The sequence below is a fragment of the Helianthus annuus genome, chromosome 16 (assembly GCF_002127325.2).
Source record: "Helianthus annuus cultivar XRQ/B chromosome 16, HanXRQr2.0-SUNRISE, whole genome shotgun sequence".
Taxonomy (NCBI): Eukaryota; Viridiplantae; Streptophyta; class Magnoliopsida; order Asterales; family Asteraceae; genus Helianthus; species Helianthus annuus.
In genome coordinates, this window is record NC_035448.2 from 172,802,338 (window position 1) to 172,824,517 (window position 22,180).

The 22,180-nt window shown below is 36.8% G+C and overlaps 2 protein-coding genes across 2 annotated transcripts; both read right to left on the bottom strand.

Annotated features, from left to right (window-relative positions):
- Positions 1–10,590: 10,590 nt before the first annotated feature.
- LOC110917413 (probable methyltransferase PMT13) lies at positions 10,591–15,669 on the bottom strand. The gene is made up of 7 exons (XM_022161972.2): positions 15,025–15,669; positions 13,787–13,990; positions 13,328–13,538; positions 12,976–13,237; positions 11,810–12,184; positions 11,617–11,712; positions 10,591–11,045 (listed from the first exon to the last, which is right to left on the bottom strand). Exons 1-7 carry the CDS (start codon positions 15,454–15,456, stop codon positions 10,835–10,837), a joined length of 1,791 nt encoding a protein of 596 aa, XP_022017664.1. The 5' UTR covers positions 15,457–15,669; the 3' UTR covers positions 10,591–10,834.
- A 2,860-nt stretch (positions 15,670–18,529) lies between these two features.
- Positions 18,530–22,089, bottom strand: LOC110917412 (COP9 signalosome complex subunit 1). Its single transcript, XM_022161971.2, has 6 exons — positions 21,630–22,089; positions 20,036–20,356; positions 19,852–19,968; positions 19,668–19,753; positions 18,925–19,159; positions 18,530–18,852 (listed from the first exon to the last, which is right to left on the bottom strand). The coding sequence occupies exons 1-6, from the start codon at positions 21,981–21,983 to the stop codon at positions 18,676–18,678; spliced, it is 1,290 nt and encodes a 429-aa protein (XP_022017663.1). The 5' UTR covers positions 21,984–22,089; the 3' UTR covers positions 18,530–18,675.
- Positions 22,090–22,180: the final 91 nt, after the last annotated feature.

A 22,180-nucleotide genomic window follows, 5' to 3' on the forward strand; every position in this document is an offset into this window, starting at 1 on the left:
AGATTTTCGACAACTGATGTTGGAAAGCTGATATTCAAAATCTCAAAGGCTAAACATGATGAACAGATGGTTTGGTTAAGTGTTCTGAAATGTTTAAAAGTTGTTAAATTTTAAATGTGAAAAATTTTCGAATGTTTAGCTGATTCATTAAGTTGAATCACATCTTTATTGGTTTGTAATAGAGTGTTTGAGATATGTAGGTTTCTGATATTGCTGCTACGGAAAGTCAGGAGATACATCAGAACCTGAGATGAGCTTAAACAGAGATAAAGCTAGGATTTGATCTCAAGGTGATAGCAAATTCCAGATAGCGATCCCATCATGATGAAAGGGGGAGTCTGACGAAGCTAGAGCCAAAGAGAAGATCCTGGTATATGCTAAGAAACAAAAGAGACTGATAAAGACTGAAGATGCAAAGACTCGACATTTAAGACTCGTCAACATCTGAGGGGGAGTCTGTTGGTGCAGTCATCTGTCGTCTTCGTCTTATGTCGAGTCTCAGTTACGATGCGGATCTGAACATGTGTGACATCATCATTATGACATCATCATGTGACATCATATTGATGACATCATCCTTGTGTCATCACATATAAGACAAAATCTTTAGTGGTCCAATAAGAGTCTTTCGTTTGAAGTAGATTGAATATGTTGACTTTAGTTTGAATGTCTTGTAACCGTTTGAGTTGAGGTGGCCGTTTGAAACCCTTTCGTTTGAAAGGGTGACCGTTTGAAGAGTTTCAAACCATATAGTATATATAGGGTTCAAACGGATTCAGTTGTATCTTTCTAGTTTCCGACGCCGAGGTGCCGTCGAAGTGTCTTTGTACTGTAATCTGTTACAAGATCAATAAAAGAGACAATTAATAGTGAATCCAAGCTAAACGAAGACCAAATCAATGTATTCCGCCTCTGATTCGGTCTGAGTGCTCTTCTGATCGACTCGTCAGGTCGTTTCACGATCCTACAATTAATACTATAACCGGGCTATTTAGGACTGTATCCCTGCTGACTCAGACTACTTAGTCGAGGGTAACGTCACCTCCAAAAGAGGGGCCCACCATAATTTGCATTAATAACTTAATTCATTATCTTTCAATAATCCGACCCTTTAGGATTGTATCCTTGCTGACTCAAACTACTGGGTTGAGGGTAACGTCGCCTTCAAAAGAGGGGCCTACTACAATAACTAAGATAATCTCTTAAACAAGTGCAAAAGTGCGAAAATAATCAAAGGTTATACTAATACACGAGTCGAATCCAAGTGATTCATCTTGTCTATCTGTTTTTATTTTATTTTTCAGCATTTAGTTAGTTTTTATTTTCTTAGTTTAAAAATCTTTTCTAACATTTTGATTTGGTTAGACGTTGAGGATAAACCGGTACTAAAAGCTCTTGTGTCCTTGGACGACCTCGGTATCTTACCAACACTATACTACGTCCACGATGGGTGCACTTGCCCATATGTGTGTTTAGTGTTAGTGAATATCGTGTTTTATAAATTTAAAACTTGGCTAAAAGTGTAAAAAGGGCTTAAAATATACATCTAAAATATACACACTTACGCACATCAATAGTTTTGTTCCGGTTGCAACTCATATGCATCCACTAAGATTTAATCAAATCTGACTGAGTCCAACTTTATGCTGACTGCCTCGATATCGTCATCAGTGATATCTTCGATGAGATGAGTTGCTCTTGGCTCACCTTCTTCGTATATCTTTTGGTCACGTATCAACGCAGCCTGTAAAAAACCAATAACAAAACTGATGTCAGATGTGTTTTAAAGTTCTTATATACATCAGATTGTGTTTTATCACCTATAATGTTGTTTAACTACACTTCAAATGTGTGTTGATGGTTTTTATATACATAATGGTTTTCACAATATGTTGTGAGTATATTGGTGCATTACTATATTTTGAAACAATATTAATGTGTTTTACCAGCAACCAGATGTGTTTTAAAGCACACTCATAGTGTGTGACTTAGAAAATTATATATGTATTTAGAACATACCACTAGTAATGGCATTGGTCCAAGGAAGGGCTCCTTTGGTGTCCATGTTTCCACCGTTCGATCCAGACACCTGATCATGTACTCACACCAGTTAAAACTTCTGATATCCTTCCCTCGATGCAAGGCTGGTAAAAACTTCATATTAATTGATGAATTCGTAGTTGTCTCTCCGAGCAGTGTGTTGTAGAACACCAAAAAGTTCAACACAAAGATCCTCCCGCTCGCTTGTTGCCCCTGCATGTATGTTTTGAATTGAACAGGCGTCAAGCGTGCAGGAGCGCTTTCGAATTGTCCTTTCCATTCTGCCACAACCTCGTGGAAATCAGCCCTTGCTCTCTCTACTTCCTTTATTTCTTCATTCCCTCTTGGTACTCCCAACACATCGTGCACCAATTCCTCTGTTATTTGAATGTGGTGGCTACCGCAATTCAAGACCCGTGTTTTAGTGTCGTTGTTATCTACCAACCACCAACTCAGAGTTGAGGGAATCGGACCCATTCGAAAGCTAAGTATTGACCCGAAACCCATGTTTCTGACAGCCCCCCGTTGATTTTCGCTCAAAGATTCCATCAACTCCCCCATGTGCTTAAGAGCCAATCGCAAAGTTAGTTTCCCATCAGAAAGTGGTATGTAATTCTTGACCGTTGTTGGCCTCTTGCGTGTTTTAGAGTCTTTAATTGATCTAGCATCTGCGGGTCATTGTGTTTTCTCAACAACTTGTGGGCCAGCACCCAACCTCGTTTTTTTCCAAGGTGGGTTGTCAAAATCATCATCAGAATCTTCTATTGTGGAACCTGACAAAACACCAACATACGAAGCCGATCAGCAAGTCAGTCTTTTCAGTATCTGAAATTTAGTTCATAATTTTAAATTTACCGTGTGCTGCTTCTTTAGTCATCTTGACTGTTTGTATAACCGCAGCTTTCTTTTCTTTCGGTTTGATTCCAGCCTTATTGTCCTTCCTTTTCTTACCGGTATCGTTACCCTTTTTGCTTGCGTCGGCTGATTTAAAGCCCATAAAAGGTGTTAGTATTATGCATTTGTGTTTTAAATCATCAAACATATGGTTTCACGTTTGTTCAATTAACTTACATATGGGCATTTCACGATTTTCGTTGGGTTCCGACTGTAAAACGTCATTTTTATCCATTACGTTCGGAAATAGATGTGCAATGTCAGACAGAAGGGTGCCGGCAGGCGGTTGTTGTGTGCAGTCTACTTTGTTGTCTACCGTTTTTGTAGTTTTGTTAACACGTTCAACTATTAGTAACAAAAAAACACAACTGATCAGACAGATAGCCATATAAGTTACCCCCCACCCTTAACTGCCACAACTAACCGCACCTTGTAAAGGTGATGCTTCTTCTGTGTCTGATTCATCCAGTATAATTGGCTTGTCAGGTGGGTTTTCGGGTACCCTTGAAAGCCATTTTCCTTTTATTCTCTCACTCTTTCTCCGTTTGACTGAAAACACTTGTTTAGGATTTATAAAACACAATTCCCACCCTTAACTGAAAACACTTGTTTAGGATTTAAAAAGCCATTAACAATCACAGTATATGGAAAACCCATTAATAACCTAACCTTAAAACATAATATGTTAAAACGTGCCCGTAAAAGACATTTGTTCAAAAACTGTACATAAAACACATTTATCCAGGGAAAACCCACTAACAAACTAACCTTAAAACACATCTGTTTAAAACACATTTCAAATAAAATCCCATTAACAAACACAGTTTATGGATAACCCATTAATAACATAACCTTAAAACACAACATGTTAAAACGTGCCCATAAAAAACATTTGTTCAAAAACTGTACGTAAAACATATTTGTTCAGGGAAAACCCACTAACAAACTGACCTTAAAACACATCTGTCTAAAAACACATTTCAAATAAAACGCCATTAACAAACACAGCTTATGGAAAACCCATTAATAACCTAACCTTAAAACACAACATGTTAAAACGTGCCCATAAAAGACATTTGTTCAAAAACTGTACATAAAACACATTGTTCAGGGAAAACCCTCTAACAGCCTGACCTTAAAAGACATCTGTTTAAAACACACCCATAAAACACATTTGGGGCAAACTCATTAACACAAAAAAAATTTAACACACAACTCACACACACAAATTGATACTCTATAAAACCTACATAACCATACCATAACACACATAACCAAAAACAACCAATGAAAAAACACAGTCATCCCCAACAAACGGAAATCATACACACATTTGTTACTTTAAAACACATACCTACGGTTCTCGCTACTACAACTTTGCTCCCGGAGACTGTGTTTTCACTTTCAGCGACTTCGATTTTGCAAGAATCCATCTTGTTCAAATCCACCTTTTTTTTGAATCTCTTACCTGCAAACATAAAACACTTCAATGTATAACACTATTGAACCCTAATCGCCTTATAAAACACAGAACACAATGTCCGTTTGATCTTACGTATATAGAAGTTTGAAAATCTCTTATCTTCATCCATGATTCTAGGTATTTTTGGTATGATTTTTTACTGATTTCGTTGAGGGTTTAGAGAGAGAAAGTGAGAGAGAGGGAAATTCGCGTGTATTAAGGAGATGTGATGTGTTTACGGTTATTTTTTATTGTTTTAAAACACTGTTATGACGATTTTACCCCTGATCATTTAAAACAATCTATTAAATTTAGTTAAATATTACAAGATTGCCATTGATTTAATCTCAACCCTTAAACACACCAATCCGATGGACCAGATCGCTTTCTAGACTTTCTAGGAAAAACACACTTTCCGTAGGAACCTACTCTATATATATATATATATATATATATATATATATATATATATATATATATATATATATATATATATGTAGGGGAAGGTTCAAATGAAAACCACTAGTTATTGTGAAAACTAGAAAACTAACTAAAACCCACTAAAAAGGAGGGAGGGAAGACTTTTAATGAAGGAGGGGTAAAATTGGAACAAAAAATATATAACTTTTCAAACATTTCTCATTTCTCCATACGTTATCATTTTAAAACAAAAATGGCACCATAAGATCACAAATTTTCTTATCTTTCATTCAAGTATATTCGAGCATATTTTTTATGACATAAAAAAAGATTTATGGTGTCGTCTTGTTTTCAATACTATTATTATAGTAGTGCACATGTGCAATATAACATGTACTACAATGTGCATTACATGCTTAAAATTAGTTTTTTGATTCTAGTTTAGCTTTTAGGGTTAGTTTTTTTGGAGGTTTAGGATTAGGATTAGGTTTTTGGGTGTGGGGGGGAGGGGGGTTTAGGTTTTTGGGGGGTGGGGGTGGGGGGGTTAGGTTTTTTTCGGGTTTATGTTTAGGGTTTAGTTTTAGGTTTTCGGGAGGGTGGGGGTGGGGGGTTTAGGTTTTTTTGGGGGGTGGGGGGTTAGGCTTTTGGTGGGAGGGTGAATTTAGGTTTTGGGGGGGGGGGGGGGTGGGGGGTTTAGGTTTTTGGGGGTGTCGGTGGGGGGTGGGTTAAGTGGTTTAGGCTTTCCGTATTAGTGCACATGTGCAGTACAAACAAAAAAAATTTTTTTTTTTTGAAATTTTTTTTCCATATATAAAAAGTAGCGATTTTTCTAAAAAAAATTGTAAAAAAAAAAAAAAAATTGTATGTTTTTTAGGCTTTTTTAGTTAGTTTTCGAGTTTTCACAATAAAAGTGGTTTTCATTTGAACCATCCCCTATATATGTATGTATGTATGTATATATATATATATATATATATATATATAGAGTGGGGATCCTACGGAAAGTGTGTTTTTCCTAAAAAGTGTAAAAAGTCATAAAACACAATAATTTCAAGCATAAAACACACCTAAAACTCACAAATAATAGAATGAATATTACTAAAACACCATATTCAAACTCTAATAGTCCATAAAAACTTCAAACACACCATCATAGAACTATGAATATAAAACACACAATGCTAAACAACATAAAACACAATAATATTTGTCATTCCATAATCAGAGCCTTAACATCTAAAACACAACACAAAACCCACATACATGATGTTTTAGTAATCTTCATCATATTATTTGTGGGTTTTTGATGTGTTTTATGGTTGACATTATAGTGTTTCATGACTTTTTACACTTTTTAGGAAATTTGGACTTTCTGGCCAACTCCTAGCCTATATATATATATATATATGTGTGTGTGTGTGTATCATTTTTAATGAAATGACTAGAGACCAACATTAACAATGTTTGGTACAAGATCCAAATAGAGCTAATTTAAGTAATTAGAATTGAAATCGAATACCAATAGTCCATTATCCAATACTTAAATGTCCATTTGAGTAATTGAGTCAAAATTTCAAATACTAAAATGTGAAGCGTCGATGAACAATACTTAAGTCTCAACCCGCCATTGGATTCAGAAGTTGAAGACCCTAATCAACCCCCCTCCCCCCCATTGGCCATTGTTATTCGATTTCTCCATCGTCACTCACCAAGACGCCAACTCGTCAGGGTTTTGCTTCAATCGATTCATTCAATTTCAAACTTCCGATAGAACAAGGGTATGTTTCAATCGATCGACGATTTGTCTTCCCGCTTAGTTAATCTCGATAGAACTAGTTGAGTGTTTTTGTATTCCTTGTTATTTGTTAAATTTTTTACTTGTGTTCTATTTGATGAAATTTCAGGGATGAAAACTACACTTTATTCTAATAAATAGCACTCCTCTCGTCACTTTCCTTGTTTATTCTGCGACGCTCAATACTTGCTCGACGTTCGTTCGAAAAATGCTCTCGAAAGATGTTCGCTCGACTCGACTCGTGAACAGCCCTATAAATCAACAATAACAAAAGAACAAGTAATTTGTACTGATCGTTGTTATTATTATTGCTTAAAAACAAAAATCGATAATGTACATCAAACTAGTATGAACAACTTGTACAATCATAACCACAGACATATTATATATATTAATAATTTATAAATAAAAGCTAATAAAATAAAATGTTTCGATCAGTAGTACATGTACATATAATACTTTTTTTTAACTTTTGTTTCTCTATCTACTCAATCATTCTTCAAACTCTCTCTCACACACTCAACCATCCTTCAAACTCTCTCTCTCACACATAAGAATAAATGGTAGTAAAAAACTAACAAAAAACAAGATGTTGATTTTGTTGATGCTTTGTTTAATAAAATTGTGGAATCCATGAGTCTCCACTTTCAGAATCAAAGGCGGTAGAAGAAGGCGGTGGTTGACGGTGGTAAACGTAAGCGGTTGACGACGGTGGTGGACGACGGAGACGGTCATGACGATTGAAGAAGGCTACAGTACAAGATTACTCTGGGTCTCATACTGACGGTGGTGGACGACGATGACGGACGACTACAACGGTCATGACGATTGAAGAAGGCTACTATTTCATAATGAAGAACACGTCTCACCCATGCATTTAGACCCGTCCGACATCTCTCACCCATTTTGACCCGTCTGGTAACCTGTTCTGACCCATTCTGACCCGTGCTTCCTTGTTGAGAATTTGTTAGATATCCAGCCAGGGGCGGACCCACATAGAGTGGGTCGGGGTCCCCGGACCCCAATGTTTTTAAAAAAATTAGTAGAGTCGGTATATTAAATTGTAAAAAGACCCCATAAATACAATTAGGTGGACACCATAGAATGAAAAGGAAAGCTGGTGTAGTGATAAATCCTCCTTTTTGCCAACAAGAGGTCATGAGTTCAATCTTTGTATAGCCCCTTTTTCCTGTTTTTTTTTTTAAATCTAGTTCAAACCTCGCTTTAACCCGACCAAAACGAGGACCGACCCGAAAATTTTAACGTTTTGTTTTGAAATTTTTTAACACTGGACCCCATTGGAAAAAAATCCTGGGTCCACCACTGTATCCAGCTTGACCCGTTCTCTGCATTTGACATACCCAAAGAAACCCAAAAGATAATGAAATTGACCCAAATCGACCCATTATAGGTAGCACGGGTTGTGATTTCACGTTATCATCTCCCTCAGCAAACGCGTTCCAATAACCTGCCCCTTCCACATTAATCCCATCGTCCTCATCTCCCTCAGCAAACGGGTTCCAATGACCGGCCCCTTCCACATTAATCCCATTGTCCTCATTGTTCACAACCTCAAATGGATCATCCTAAGCAACCCCTTCCACATTAATATCATGGACCTCATTGTTCACGACGTCACATGGATCCTCATCCCAAACAACCTCTTCTATGTAAATATCATCGTCCTCATTGTTCACGACCTCATCCTCATCGACCATTGGTTCGACTGCAGCAAACGGATTCAAAAACTCATCCTCATCCACCACTGGTTCCACTGCAGCAAATGGATTGAACCACACATCCTCAAAACCAGGTACCGCAAAAGGGGCAGGAGCACCGGGTATGATTTGATCATTCACTAGGTCATGTTCGTCTGGCGGCACTAACAACCTATGCAAGTTCTGCTTAAGAAAACCATCCATAGGAATGCTGAATGGATCTTCCACAAATGAATATCCACTAAAACCACTCGAATTCCCTTCAGAAACATCTCCAGATCCACTAAAACCACTCAAATTCCTTTCAGAAACATCAGATGCCGAACCTCTGTCAGGTTGAAGTTGGGGTTGGGGTTGGAAACCAAGCATATCAATGCCTAATGGATCCTGCACAAATCCATATCCATTAAAACCACTCGAATTCCCTTCAGAAACATCTATAGATCCCCTAAAACCACTCCAATTTGTAACGCCCTGTTTTTTTCATGCTTTCCTTAATTAGAAAGTTTGTTCGTATTTCTATTTTTGGAAATCTTGTATTCCTTGTAATCGTATCTTCGTTGTATCGTTGTAAAATCCGAGACTTGAATCATAAATAAAGATGCGTATTTCTTACAATTCATATTTTACATAATCATACATGTTTGTACATTTGAATTCATTATACATATGATACTTTGTTCGTAACTCTTGAAAACATGCAATAAACTTGCAAATACGTGACATACATGAATTATACATCATTTGAGCGTATACGATACTTATTCTCGATTCATATACTTAACCATACTTGTTTGTACTTAATCTTATGTTATATTTACATGATACACCCTCATAATATGCCATTCATGCTTAAAATACATTAAAAGTTGGCTTAAACAAACGTGAGGGACCTAGATTGCTAAAAACAAACTTCAAACTCGGACACAAGGCCTGTCGCGCTGCGCGACGGATGAGTCTTCCTTCGCTCGCGGCACACGAGAACACCAATCTGGCATATTGTTGTTTGAGCTGCATCCATTGGTCAATTTTGGTTTTGTTAAGTGTGTTTTCTCCATTTAATGTCACCTAAACTAACCCTAATCACCTCCAATAAATCCCAACTCATTTCCACACTTCTCCCACTTTATAAACACTTCATTTTCACTCTCAAATCACTTCAAATCAGTAGCAAAACTCATATTAGAGGCAGAAACATTCAAGTGCAAAAAGTGAGTCAAAACTCACCTTTCTTCCATCCTTTTTCACTTCTTCTTGCTTCTTAACACTTGGAACACCTCTAGGAGTATTTCCATAGGTTTTCCATGGAAAACCAAAGATGGAACATCACCACATTGAGGTTAACGCTCTGTTCCCGAGTTAACTTAATGATGGATAAGAAAAGAAAGCAAAAGTGAGAAAGGAAAGGACGAGAAAGGAAAATAAAAGATGACTTTCCCACCGTTTCCTCCCAAATCGGAAGGAAAGAAAAATTAAAGAATTTAGCCTAGCTTTCCCGTCATTTCCTTTCTTTTCCTTCCTTAAATGAAACTCGGGAACACGACATGTTTTATTTTCCTTTCTTTTCCTTCCTTAAATGAAACTCTGGAACACAAAATATTTTTACTTTCTTTTTGTTTCTTTCCCTTTCCTTCCGTTAGTAAACTCTGGAACACAGTGTAAAAGTGCAAAAACTTTCTGTTTTGAACAAAAACTTTATTAAACATTCTTAAATTCATGTTCTACTCATACAAAACCTATGTCCTTATGTCACTAATCAAGTCTATGATTAGTGTGCTTAAAAACAAGGTTGTTACATACAAATCGGAGGTGTTTAATCCCTCCAAACTTTCGGTTTTTAAAAGGGTTTTGACCCACAAGTGTTGAACAAGACTTGAGCTTGTGTATGCGTGATTACTTGGAAAGCTTGGGCTATCCTACTTACAATCCACAACTCACTTGATGATTTCCTCTTAGTTAATATGTATTATTCATTTCCATAATTTTCTGCTGCGTACCTCTACTTTGCCATCATATAGTTGAGATATACATTTCTATATCAATCGTAAATCCTGTAAACCAAACCTGTACTATACTGTCTAGTTCAGTTCTCGTGTTTCATACTTTCTGTTCTCGTTCAGCCCCATTTTGTACCGTTGTACAACCCTAACCTATGAAAACACGACAATTGACAGCTGCCCAATGTGACGATGAAACATGGTATTGACACCACACATAGGTCCCCACAACGCTTAATCTCTACAACTACGAGTAACACGTTCTAACAAATGAAACATATATCATTGACAGCATGCGACAATAATCGAGTATACTAAGTTTATATCATCTTTACTTTCATACATTTTGCTTCTCGTTCTAACACGACTATTACTTCGACAAAAAAAAATTAAACACCGGGCGAGGAAGGAGAAAGCTTGTGCATTGATGCATACAAGAACTTTCCGATGAATAACTTACATAACACAAAAATATTAAACCTAAAGAAAATGTGTTGATGGGAAGATTTTAAGGTAATGTCCAATACGTCTTTGTGGCAACCAAGATTCGGTCTCTTCCTTGAGATTCCGGTTCCTTATCATGTATGGTAGATTTCCATCTTAACGAGCTAGAAATTCGGTCTATTTTTGCTATAAATTCTGGGGAGTCGCGTACCACAACGGTCCCTTCGGGTCGTAGTAATCGATCCATTTCCACCAAGACGTCCACGATATTACATCTGCAACAAAAACAAGAAACATTACTTATATATATTAATTAACTTATATATATTACTTTATAACGTTGGGATGAATAGTGTTTTTTTGTCTTTTTCTGGGTTTTTTTTTCCTTTTGTGTTCTTTTAAGTTCCAACCAGTATTGGTAACGAAACAGTACCGTCGCCGCATAACGCAGTATGTAACTATTTTGTCTTTTTCTGTTTTTTTTTTTTTTGTGTGTGTTTTTTTAAGTTTCAATTGGTATTGTACACGTAACGAAACAAAACACCAACCAAACGTCGGTACCGCCATCGCGTAGCGCGGGTGTAACGTGTTTTTATTTATGTTTCAACCGGTAATGTACAGGTCACGAAACGGTACCGCCGCCATGTAACGTGTATATAATTTGTTTTTTTTTAAGCTTTAACCGGTATTGTACAGGTTACGAAACGAAGCGGACCGGTACCAACTGAACGTTCGTACCGCAGGTGTAACCCACTAGTTTTCATTAACTTTTATATGTTAAGGTTTCCAACTTTATCATATGCTAATGTTTTAGAAGATCATATATTGTAGTGAACCGTAAATTACCTGTTTTTGCCGGTAACCGGGTCCTTAATGAGGGATTCAATTGCAACCACATGAATAAAGTCATAAGTTCGAGGGTAACTTGAGAACGGTTCACACCTGGAGACATCACGATAAAACGATCTAAAGTTACGTAAAGATTAAACATGGATCCAACATTTAAAGATTAAAAAAAAAACAAAAAACAATAAATTACCAATCATGATAAACACCAATAAGCCCACGATCATAAATGACGCCTAAAGTTGAAGGCTTGCGGTCCGCAACAACATTCATCACCCACAACGGATCGGATGATATCGCAGCAGCAAAACCACCAAAAAACGCATTCATATCCATCACATTTCTTACTGCGGGAGTCCCTAATTTCAAATTTAACGAATTTTTATAATACGCAACCCTTCTTTCCCAACGGCGTGTGTCGGCTTCAAACACATCGTTTCCGTTTTTAATCAATGTGGCCCGTGCTGGAGCTTGTTTTAGTCTTTGTGGCCATTTTGAAATTGCACCAACAGCAATATCTCCGTTTACTGCATACGTCTGACTCACACATTTTTTCAGTTTCACGTACCTGCCATCATTAACATATACGGTTCAAGTCCATATAAGCAAATAATAAAGGGGTTACGGGTCAAACAAGCCAACAGGTCAAATGGGCTGCAAATCAACCAAAAGATTCAGAATATAACTGTACAACTATTACCGTTGTTAACATGACTAACACATTGATTATTTGCAAAACATATTATAAAAAATAAAATAAACTTGTTTGTGGGTCGATATGATCCATTCTAGAAAGTGAGCTTTTTTCCCCAAATACCCATACCGATTTTAGGTATTCGGTACCCAGTTTTATTGATTTCGGTATCGGTATCGAGACGGGTAAAAAAGGGTATTAGTACCGAATTTTATATAGAACTTTAAAAGGTTTTTTTTATATTATGTTTTGTTCCGTATTATAGTATTTATGGTACTCGTACGATTTTATCTATTTGGTACCTGTATCGTATTGGTACTCGTACCAATTTTACCTATTTGGTACTCGTATTGTATTACTCATGCCGATTTTACCTTTTTAGTACTTGTACGAGTGCTCAAAAAATAAAATAAAAACAAAGTGGTACCAAAGCGGGTACCATACCGAAATAGTTGTACCAATACCCGTACCGTACCAATATATTCGGTACGGTATTTGGTACCGAGTTTTGTTCAAATATGGTATCGGTATTTTCGGTACTGGTACGAGTACGGTTACTGTACCAATCCCATCCCTACTAGAAAGTGACGGGTTTCATCCCAGACCTGTTTAACGAGTTACTTGCAATCAACATTCTCGAAGGACAAAGATTTTAAATTACTCACCAAGCAGAACTAGGGTCATCAGACTCATCGCACAATTCAAGCCCGAGTTCATTTTGGGTCTGTAAACATGATTCACCAACGGGCTTTTTCCAAATAACAGTGTTGCCATCGACAACGATTAACTCATAGCACAATGCTCTAGCCACTGCTTGCAGATCGGCCCATTCTTTATCTTGTTTGGCCCACTGTACTGGCGGGCCCGATATTACCAAATACCCCCCGGGTCGAAGTAATCGATCAACTTCCATAAAATACGTTGCATCTGCAGATTTAATAATTCTCTTGTCAGAAAAATAAAGTGAGATATTAATTACATATTTATATTATAAGTATTAAGTTGAAGTACACTTACTATACGCGGTGAACGGGATTAAACAACGAGAGCAGTGAATCAAGTCGAACGATGATGCGGGAAACGGAAGTCGGCGAGTACCAAGCATTAAAACTAAAGCGGGTATTCCTCTTTCTAAAGCGAATTGTATTTGTGATTTATGTGAATCTCGTGGAGCGAAAGATAGGGTTAAAATGTTATCTTCTAGTAGGTGACCGCCAAAACTAGCAACCTGAAAAATAATATTAACAAAACAAAAAAAACTTATGAGTCTAATTGAATGAGGTAATAAAACGGATCAATACGTTCTATTATCATGTTCGGTTCGCTTGTAGCCTGTAGGAATGGAATGAGTTTTCATATAATATTTGAGTAAAATGCCAAAATCGTCCCTGAGGTTTGGTTATATTTGCTTGTTCCATCCAAATGCTACTTAACAGTTTCAACAAGGAAGAAAAGAAATAATATTACAACTCTTACCCCACAACCCATATCAAGAGCGGTCCTGAGGGCCCCACCAGAAATAGGAATATATTGTTTAAGTTTGGCGATGTATTGTGTAGCGCCGTCTGGAAACATAGTGCCACCCCCGGGAAAGATGAAATATGGACCGTCTTTTTTCATCCATCCTTGATGACCTTTCCTGTCGGCTATTTTATTATACGGCATGTTTTCGTGCCATATCTGTACACAAACAAAAAGAACGTTTATATTATAAAGTTGATACAACTTTACAAAATATAAAAACTATTTTGAGAATCTAAAGCTATCATCTGAGAGTGAAACAAATGACGTGTAGTATCGATCACACCAAGAGCTACCAATATAAACAAAGAACGTTTATATTATAAAGTTGATACAACTTTACAAAATATAAAAACAAATGAAGCTATCAGAAGCTGCGGCATCTTATAATAAACGTACATACAACAATATAACAAACTTATCCTAACAAATCTTCAAACTCTCAAGTTCAAATCTAGAACACTACAAAGTTCAATAACAATCAAGATCAAACAAGCATCAATTCGAGATTCAAAAAAGCAACTCACTTTATGCAAACTCTAAGGCCACTGAATCGGAACATAATACCGTTAGGTGGAGGAATCAGACACAACGGCGTCTTATCGACCAACGCTCAATATCTCTCCTTATAATAATTCATCTCCCTACTACACTAGAAAGTAACTAGCACCGACATCTAGGAAAACGGCAAACGAAGGGTAGTACAAGCCATGACACCAAAACAAAGCTAAAAAAGGATCATACCACCATAAATTTAGAACTCGGAGCACGAATAAAGTTAAACGATACGCTAAAGCTCAACCAAATGCTATCATTGAACATATAAAGCATCCAACCATGTTAGCCATGAAGATCATCAAACTCCACACACATATAGATACAGCAAACCAGAACCCGAACATCAATGAACGATCCGATTGACCCTAATGCAAAGACCCCAAATCTCTACATAACAAATCTTCAAAAACAATGTGTACCATCTTATAACAACAATATAACAAACTCATCCTATCAAATCTACCAACTCTAAGGTTCAAATCTAGAACACTACAGTAAGCAAACAACTAAACACAATCAACTATCAAGATCAAACATACCAAGATTTAATAAAGCAACTCACTTTATGCAAAACAAACAACTAAACACAATCAAGATCAAACAACCACGAATCCAAGATTCAAAAAGCAACTCACTTTATGCAAACTCTCAGGCCACTGAATAGGAACATGATACCCTTTAGGCGGAGGAACCAAACACAAAGGAGTCTCATCAACAACCGGACAATGTCTCTCCCTATAATAATTCATCTCCCTACTGAGCTGACTGTTCCGGGTCGGATCTTCACAGGGCATGTAATCGACAGCATCCCCAGAACAGGATTCGATTGTGGGGTGTTTTCCGGCTTCAATAAGTGCAACAAGAGCGTGCCGCTGCTTCGGGTCAGCCGCGTTGGAGCGGATCAAAGCTTGGGTGCCTGAGGCGGCTAGAGAGTCGCCCAGAGGGGTGAAGATTAAGAGGAAGAAGAGGAGGACGATGGCGAAGAAGATCATGGAGATGAAGTCGAGAAGCTGCCATTTTCTTGTGGGGGTTCGTTGTTTGGGGGAAGTTAGATTGATGTGCCCCATTGTTGGGTTGTGAATTGGAGATTTGGGGGGTGTAGAGTATGTATAGAGTATAGAGAGAATCAAGATCTGATTTGATGATAATAAATATACAAGTAGATTTAGTAGTGTGAAAGAGGGGGGTAGAGAGAGAGAGAGGAAGGAGAAGCAAATGTCGATATCTTTGTTTTATAGATCACATCCTAAAGAAAGAGAGATGGTAATGACACGGTGCCTAACCAACAAACATGTTTTATTATATTATAATAAGATGTAAAGAAAGTGATCCCAAGTGTTCACACGATCTAAGACTATTAGTTGTTGATTAACGTCCCATGCCACATTTGGTTAGGGCGTTAAACAATAGACACCATGTCTGCTGGTTAATGAGGTGCGATAATGAAGCCTTCAACATTGTGTTAACAACGTTGTTGAGAATGGTTGTGGACTTATGGGGCTCACATGTCTCTAACCCAATTCATATTGCTTCTATTTTTCTATTATTTGTTTAAGTTTTAGTTATTCTGTCACAACTAGTTATTGTGGTTTAGTTAATGACCCTTTGTATATGTGACGCTGAGGTGACAACACTTTTTGCTAGTTATTGAGTGGGATTGTTATTCCACAATGCATAGTCTAAGCATAATCGATTGGTTGAACAAGTTTGGCATTCATACAATTAGGTTTGCAATTAGAAAACCACGGTTTAAGTGTTTAACCGTTCGGCATGATGGTTTTGTACTTAGAATCATTCATGTAAATCGAACTAGTGGTTTAACATTTGTTTTTATTTGTTTTGTTGTTGGTAAACATATGGTTGGTTATTTATTGTGTATACACAATATATATACAATTACTATTACTAATATGCTGAAAACCAATGTTCTTTTACCTTCTATATTAATTATGAACTTCTAATTTTCCTAGGTCAATCACAGGGACTGGGACACGTGTTCCTTTAACAGTCTATCAAATTTCATTTAAAGGTGTCTAACTTGTATTCCTATCTTCCTTTTTTCGTTCTAAATTTTGCGAGTTAACACGACGCAACATGCATGTGTAGTTCAATGATTTTACGTTTTGTTCTAAATTTTGCGAGTTAAAATGATGCAACGTGCGTGTATGGTTTAACGTTTTTACGTCATCTACTTTTTTCCATTTGATAGGCGTGTCGCAACGGGCGAGTCCTAGACCGACTTAGTTATTATTTTATATGTTTTGCCTTTTAGTCTAATTTTTTCGCATCAACATGCCGCAACTTCAGTGTGTTGGTCGTTGGCGGTGATGTCACATTGGTGCTATTTAGCATGGTTTTAGACCGCCGCCACAACGTGAGGATTAATACTAGTTTGAAGTAAAATGCATAAAACGTCCTTTATGTTTTCTCAAACTTGTAGGTTCTGGCCTTTATGTTTAAAACTTGGTAAAACATCCTTTAAGTTTACTTTTGTTGCTGGTTCAATCCTTTATGACAACCAAGTTAATTTCATCAGTTAAATTCCCTCACATGCATAACATATGAGGGTATATCTATCATTTTGGTTGATATTCTTATAAAACTCTTTTTATGTATTCTAGTTTCTTGTGTAAGCTTCACCAATCCACAAAAATCCCATACGTGTTCCCCTTCCTTTTCTTTCACATGGCACATACACATCTCTATACACACAGCCATTCAAGATTAGAAGAGAGAGAAAGTTCAATAGAGATAGAGGGAGAGACATCTTAGAGAGAGAGAGAGAAACTGGGTGGAGTGAGAGGAGGAGGAGGATAGAGAGAGAAACTGATTGGTCTTTTTTGGCAACGAAGACAGATGACGAAAATGATCGGCGTCCCATACACGAACACGATAATACATGATACACGAAATCCCATACACGAACATGACACGATAAGGTTTCGTGTCCAGTTTTCCATACACAAACACGAAATATTTTTTAACAGGTATACACGACCTGTTGATACTTGTTTACGACAATAATTACATATCTAGGAACCTGTTTAGTGAAATAAAAGTTGCCAAAAAGTTCACAATAGTCTTAAATAATGCATAAATGCATAATCCTAACAAGTTTGAAACAAAATCCATAAATGAGAAATCACAAAAGGTTTAAATAATTCATAACATCCATTCAAAACAATGTAAAGTTCACATGGGTCTTTCTTTTCAAATATTCAACTCAAAGTTCACATGGGTCTTTCTTCTCGACGACCGGTGGTTGGGGTGGTGTCGCTGGTAGTGGGGCTGGAGAAGGGGAAGGGGAAGGGGAAGAATTAGGGTTTTTTAATACGTCCATTGGATTGGAACGAGAAGGGTTAGGATAACTTGAAAGATAAGTGATAAGATCAGGTTTTCAAATCACATGGTCCCACTAAATTATATTTTTTATTGTATTAAAATGGTTAACATGTATTAACAGGTACTAAACAGGTAATTTTACCTGTTTAGACACGAAAATTAACATGTATTTTCATGTCTACTTGTTTAGTACCTATTACATGTTAAGGCCGTACACAATACATGTTAACTTTGTGTAGGTTCATGTCGTGTATTCGTATACGTATCTTAAATCGTCAGCCCTAATTTTACGTGTGATTTGTAAGATTTTTACCGTTTGTTCATACACCCACCAACTTTTCAATGTCCATGAACCGACTTTTAACCGAAATTAAAGAAAAAAATGAGCCAACCTTTATAATTAAAAAAGATTATAGAAAACAGACCAACTTTTAAAAGAAATTACAGAAAATTTTGATTTAATTTGTTAAACCCAACTAACCTAGCCAGGTTAATTTTTCAGCTTTTTTAAAACCTTGTACAGTTTAACAGGTTTGATTTTACCACTTTTAAAAACCGTGATTTTTTAATTTTAATTTCTAGGATAAATACAAGTATCCTCTATGATTTGAACTCCAAACATTTTGAAACCGTAACTAAAGCTAAACTGGAAATTTTGTATAGAACCAAACTGCAAAAACCCTAATAACATAGTTATGTTGCTAACGCTCATGCTTTAATTTTTAAGCATGAGACGGTAACGAATACTAGAGGTTCATTATCAGGTTCAAATCGACTGGTTTTTTAAATCGGACCGTGTACCTGTTTACCATAGTGATTAAAACCAAAACTTTAACTACAACCAACCAATCACATGCCAGACCATTCGGTACTAGAAACCAGTTTTTTACACAAAAAGGCTGCCTGTAAATCCTGTCCAAATTATAAACATAAATCTCTGGAGTTTATATCTTCCTTGATGCCTTGAAATTATAATCATGCTTCATGAGATTTGCCCTTAATAACATGGCCCTAACATCGCGATCAAACTCAACCCCCGTCTGCAAAACCCTTTGAAAAGTGGCTTTCCTTTGATCTGCATGTCGAGCATACAGGATCTTGTTGTGCGAGTCGATTCTTGCCTGCAAGAACACCGTTCAATAGATGACTTGTTGAACAAGGCATGATATAGTTATAAACTTAAAATATAGTACCTGAATTTGGTTGTCGGTAATTAAAGCTTCAAGTTCTTTTTGTATACCAGCTACAGTGGTTTTAAAAGCATTAGCCATCATGTTCAGATCCACCGATACGAACGGATCAGTATACTGAATCAGGGCTTTGTTACGGATTTCGGTATAAAGTGTCTCCACATGATCATGCAAATGGATGTCAAGAAGCAGGTTTGCTTTAAGGTTCCCAAGGCGGTCTAAACACGAAGCATAATGACTGCAAAAATGCAGAAAAGTTCTATTAATACAAAATAAAGAGTAAAGTGCCATTTTCGTCCCTGATGTTTGGCCAGTTTTGTGACTTTTGTCCAAATGTTTGTTTTTCCGCATCTGGATCCAAAAGGTTTGATATCTTGCCATCTTCACCCAGCCCATTAACTCCATCCATTTTTCTCCGTTAAATCAGGGGTATTTCCATCTTTTTTGTTAACTTAAAAGGCAATTCGGTCTTTCTCAGAGTATTCGCTCTTTTTACATAAGTGAAAAGGACCGAATTGCCTTTTAAGTTAGCAAAGAAGACAGAAATACCCATGACTTAACAGAGAAAAACGGATGGAGTTAACGGGCCGGATGAAAATAGCACGATTTCAAACCTTTTGGATCCAGACGAAAAAAAAAACAAACCTTTGGACGAAGGTAGCAAAACTGGTCAAACCCCAGGGACGAAAATGATATTTTACTCAAATAATAATAATAATAATCAGATAGCACAAACGCAAACATACCTTGAATAGAAATCATGAATAAGCTCCCTTACTTCAGGCACCAACTCTAAGAAGTTCCGGAAGTTAATATTGTCTATTACTTTTGCCTGCCGAGAGTTCAATAAGAATTACGCATCAGGTATATAATAACTTTATTAAATAGTGAGACGGTAGAGTAATAATAATATATAAAAGTTAATATTGCCTTCAGCTCTGAGCGGTCAAAACTTGCAAGAGCACAAAGGCCGCCATACGTTGCAACATCTTGAGCTGCAATTACTTCCGAGTAGTTGTTTCCCAATTCCGGAGCTGTTTCCAAGAACTGTGTACACACCAACGAGATTAAGATTATTATATTAAAACGTGTTTAAAAAAGAAGAAAATAAGACCTTGCGGGCAGCAAGTTTGTATCTTTTAGCCTCAAGGTGAGCGAGTCCAGCAGCGCATTGTAGTTTTGCAATTGTGATGGGATCTAGGTCAGCTTTGTTTTGTTCGGCTTTGCTGACATAGCTCGTGACATGTGCAAACTGACCCATTTCGATGCTGACTAGAATTGCATTTAAACACATGTGTATGATGTGTGTTGCAGTTGTGCAATAATCACGGGTGCGTACGTAGTTCTTAAAAGCATCCCCAAGTGCACCTTGAGCGTAGTAGAAGTCTCCAAAGTCATTATATCCCATTCTTATGCTCTCTTTAATCAAATTTGTCTGTAGCAATAGAAAGAAGTTAGCTAATAAATCATATTTGTAGGTATAACAGATATCTCTCCAATTTAGAGAGGCACCCTCAAACAAGAAAGTATCCTAAAAAACCCTGTCGTATATAATTATATATGTTTCTCAATTATTATATTTCCCTTTAAAACTTGTACCTTCTTATAACTTTACTCACATTCCAGGGCCCAGGCTCCAAGTAAAATACATATCACAATCAACAGCATTCAACATTTAAATCCACAAATTTTTATATGTATTACTGGGAATAATTTATTTTTATTAATAATAGAGATATTCCATTATATGCAGAACTTGCGTTGCTCATCTATGATCAGGATTCAAGGTAAGAATATTCTTGCATAAATACCTTGGTTAAAAAGCTGTTTATAACCATACAAGATTTGAATTTCCTAATCATAAGTTTAAGCTGTTTCAGTTTGGAATACTGAGTTTGTAAGCGTTCATGTTTGTTCACATATTGAGGAAACACGCTAACATACATTGTTCATGCATACCTAAAAAAACTTGATGAATTGAAAAGAACTTTGAGATTTGTGCAAATGCCTAAGTTGTGCAGGCTGCTGCTCTGTAGGCTTACAGTAAAGGTCTAAGAGCATTACGGTGCAAGTGAACGATACCGTTACAGTAAAAAAAGGCAATGTAACCTTAAGATACTACCACTGTTAATCTACCCTTCAATCATTTTCCTAGCTTTTTTTGAGGCATTTTTCGAATGCTTTCAGGCATCAAACCTCTACGTATTCTTTGAGCATTACTAATGTGTGTGGTGTATGTATGCTTTCATGTAATAGTTAATACACATCCAAAGGCATCAAGTAAAAAGTATTAAGCATTGATGTCATGATCCATTGAATTATCTTTTGCTTATATCTAGCTTCTTTTGGTTCACGCGTTTGGCAACAACCTATATCCTGGTTTTATAAGCCGTGTAACATTTTAAAAGATAAAAACCACCCGTTAAGTGCGGTAAAAATACCTAACCAATTTGAGACTTCCTCTACGTTATGAAATCATTAAAGTTTAAACTATTCTACAAAAAAAAAAAAAAAAAAAAAAAAAAAAAAAAAAATTGCTTATAAACTAAAAATGTCACACAACAGTTTCCAATTTTACTATACAAATGAACCAAAACCCTATGATCCATCTAATGTGCTAACTGCTAAGCATACATATATAACCAGATACACATATGTCAATGAATCATGAAATTATAATTATAAACTAATAACAAAGAATATATTACCCTATAAGCATTAAGCTCACTCTCCAGTTTCTCCTTCCTCTGTTCAGCCCTACGGACAACGGCACTCGTCCAACTCACATCCGAACCATAATCCGAACCTAATCTCCCATTTATCTTCTGAACAACTTCTCTAAACAACTGCGTGTTCTCGCCCTTCTTAATCTCGTCATACGCCATCCGAAGCGCCTCTAACTTCATCGAAACGATGTCGCATTTGTCCGCAATGAAGATCAACCGTGAGATTTTTGTACGGCCGGTGTATAAACCGGCGTACGCCTCGATGTCGAGTTGTTCGCCGCTGATGATCGGTTTCCGTTGCTGCTGCTCCGATAAGGGTTCGTCGTCGGTATCCATGATCGCACTGGTTCGTAGGGTTTTGGGTTCACGAAGGGGTTTTGATTCGAAGAAAATTGCAAAAGATTTTACGGAGCTTAAAACGACACCGTTTGAATGTTATTGAGTGAAAGCCCAAGAGGTATTGGGCTTTTTTTAAAGGGCCGGTAATTAAGTGCGGCTTCACTATTAGGATTTATGACCAAGGTCTGAAGAAA

Bases quoted from the DNA above. Each gene is read 5' to 3' on its own strand.
- LOC110917413 (XM_022161972.2), bottom strand. From the start codon at position 15,456: ATGGGGCACATCAATCTAACTTCCCCCAAACAACGAACCCCCACAAGA. The intron at 13,991-15,024 runs GTGAGTTGCTTT...GTTTGTGTACAG, and splicing joins GGCCTGAGAGTTTGCATAAA to ATATGGCACGAAAACATGCC. The intron at 13,238-13,327 runs GTAAGTGTACTT...TTAAATCTGCAG, and splicing joins AATCCCGTTCACCGCGTATA to ATGCAACGTATTTTATGGAA.
- LOC110917412 (XM_022161971.2), bottom strand. From the start codon at position 21,983: ATGGATACCGACGACGAACCCTTATCGGAGCAGCAGCAACGGAAACCG. The intron at 20,357-21,629 runs GTAATATATTCT...CTATTGCTACAG, and splicing joins GTGAGCTTAATGCTTATAGG to ACAAATTTGATTAAAGAGAG. The intron at 19,754-19,851 runs GCAATATTAACT...AACTCTCGGCAG, and splicing joins TTGACCGCTCAGAGCTGAAG to GCAAAAGTAATAGACAATAT.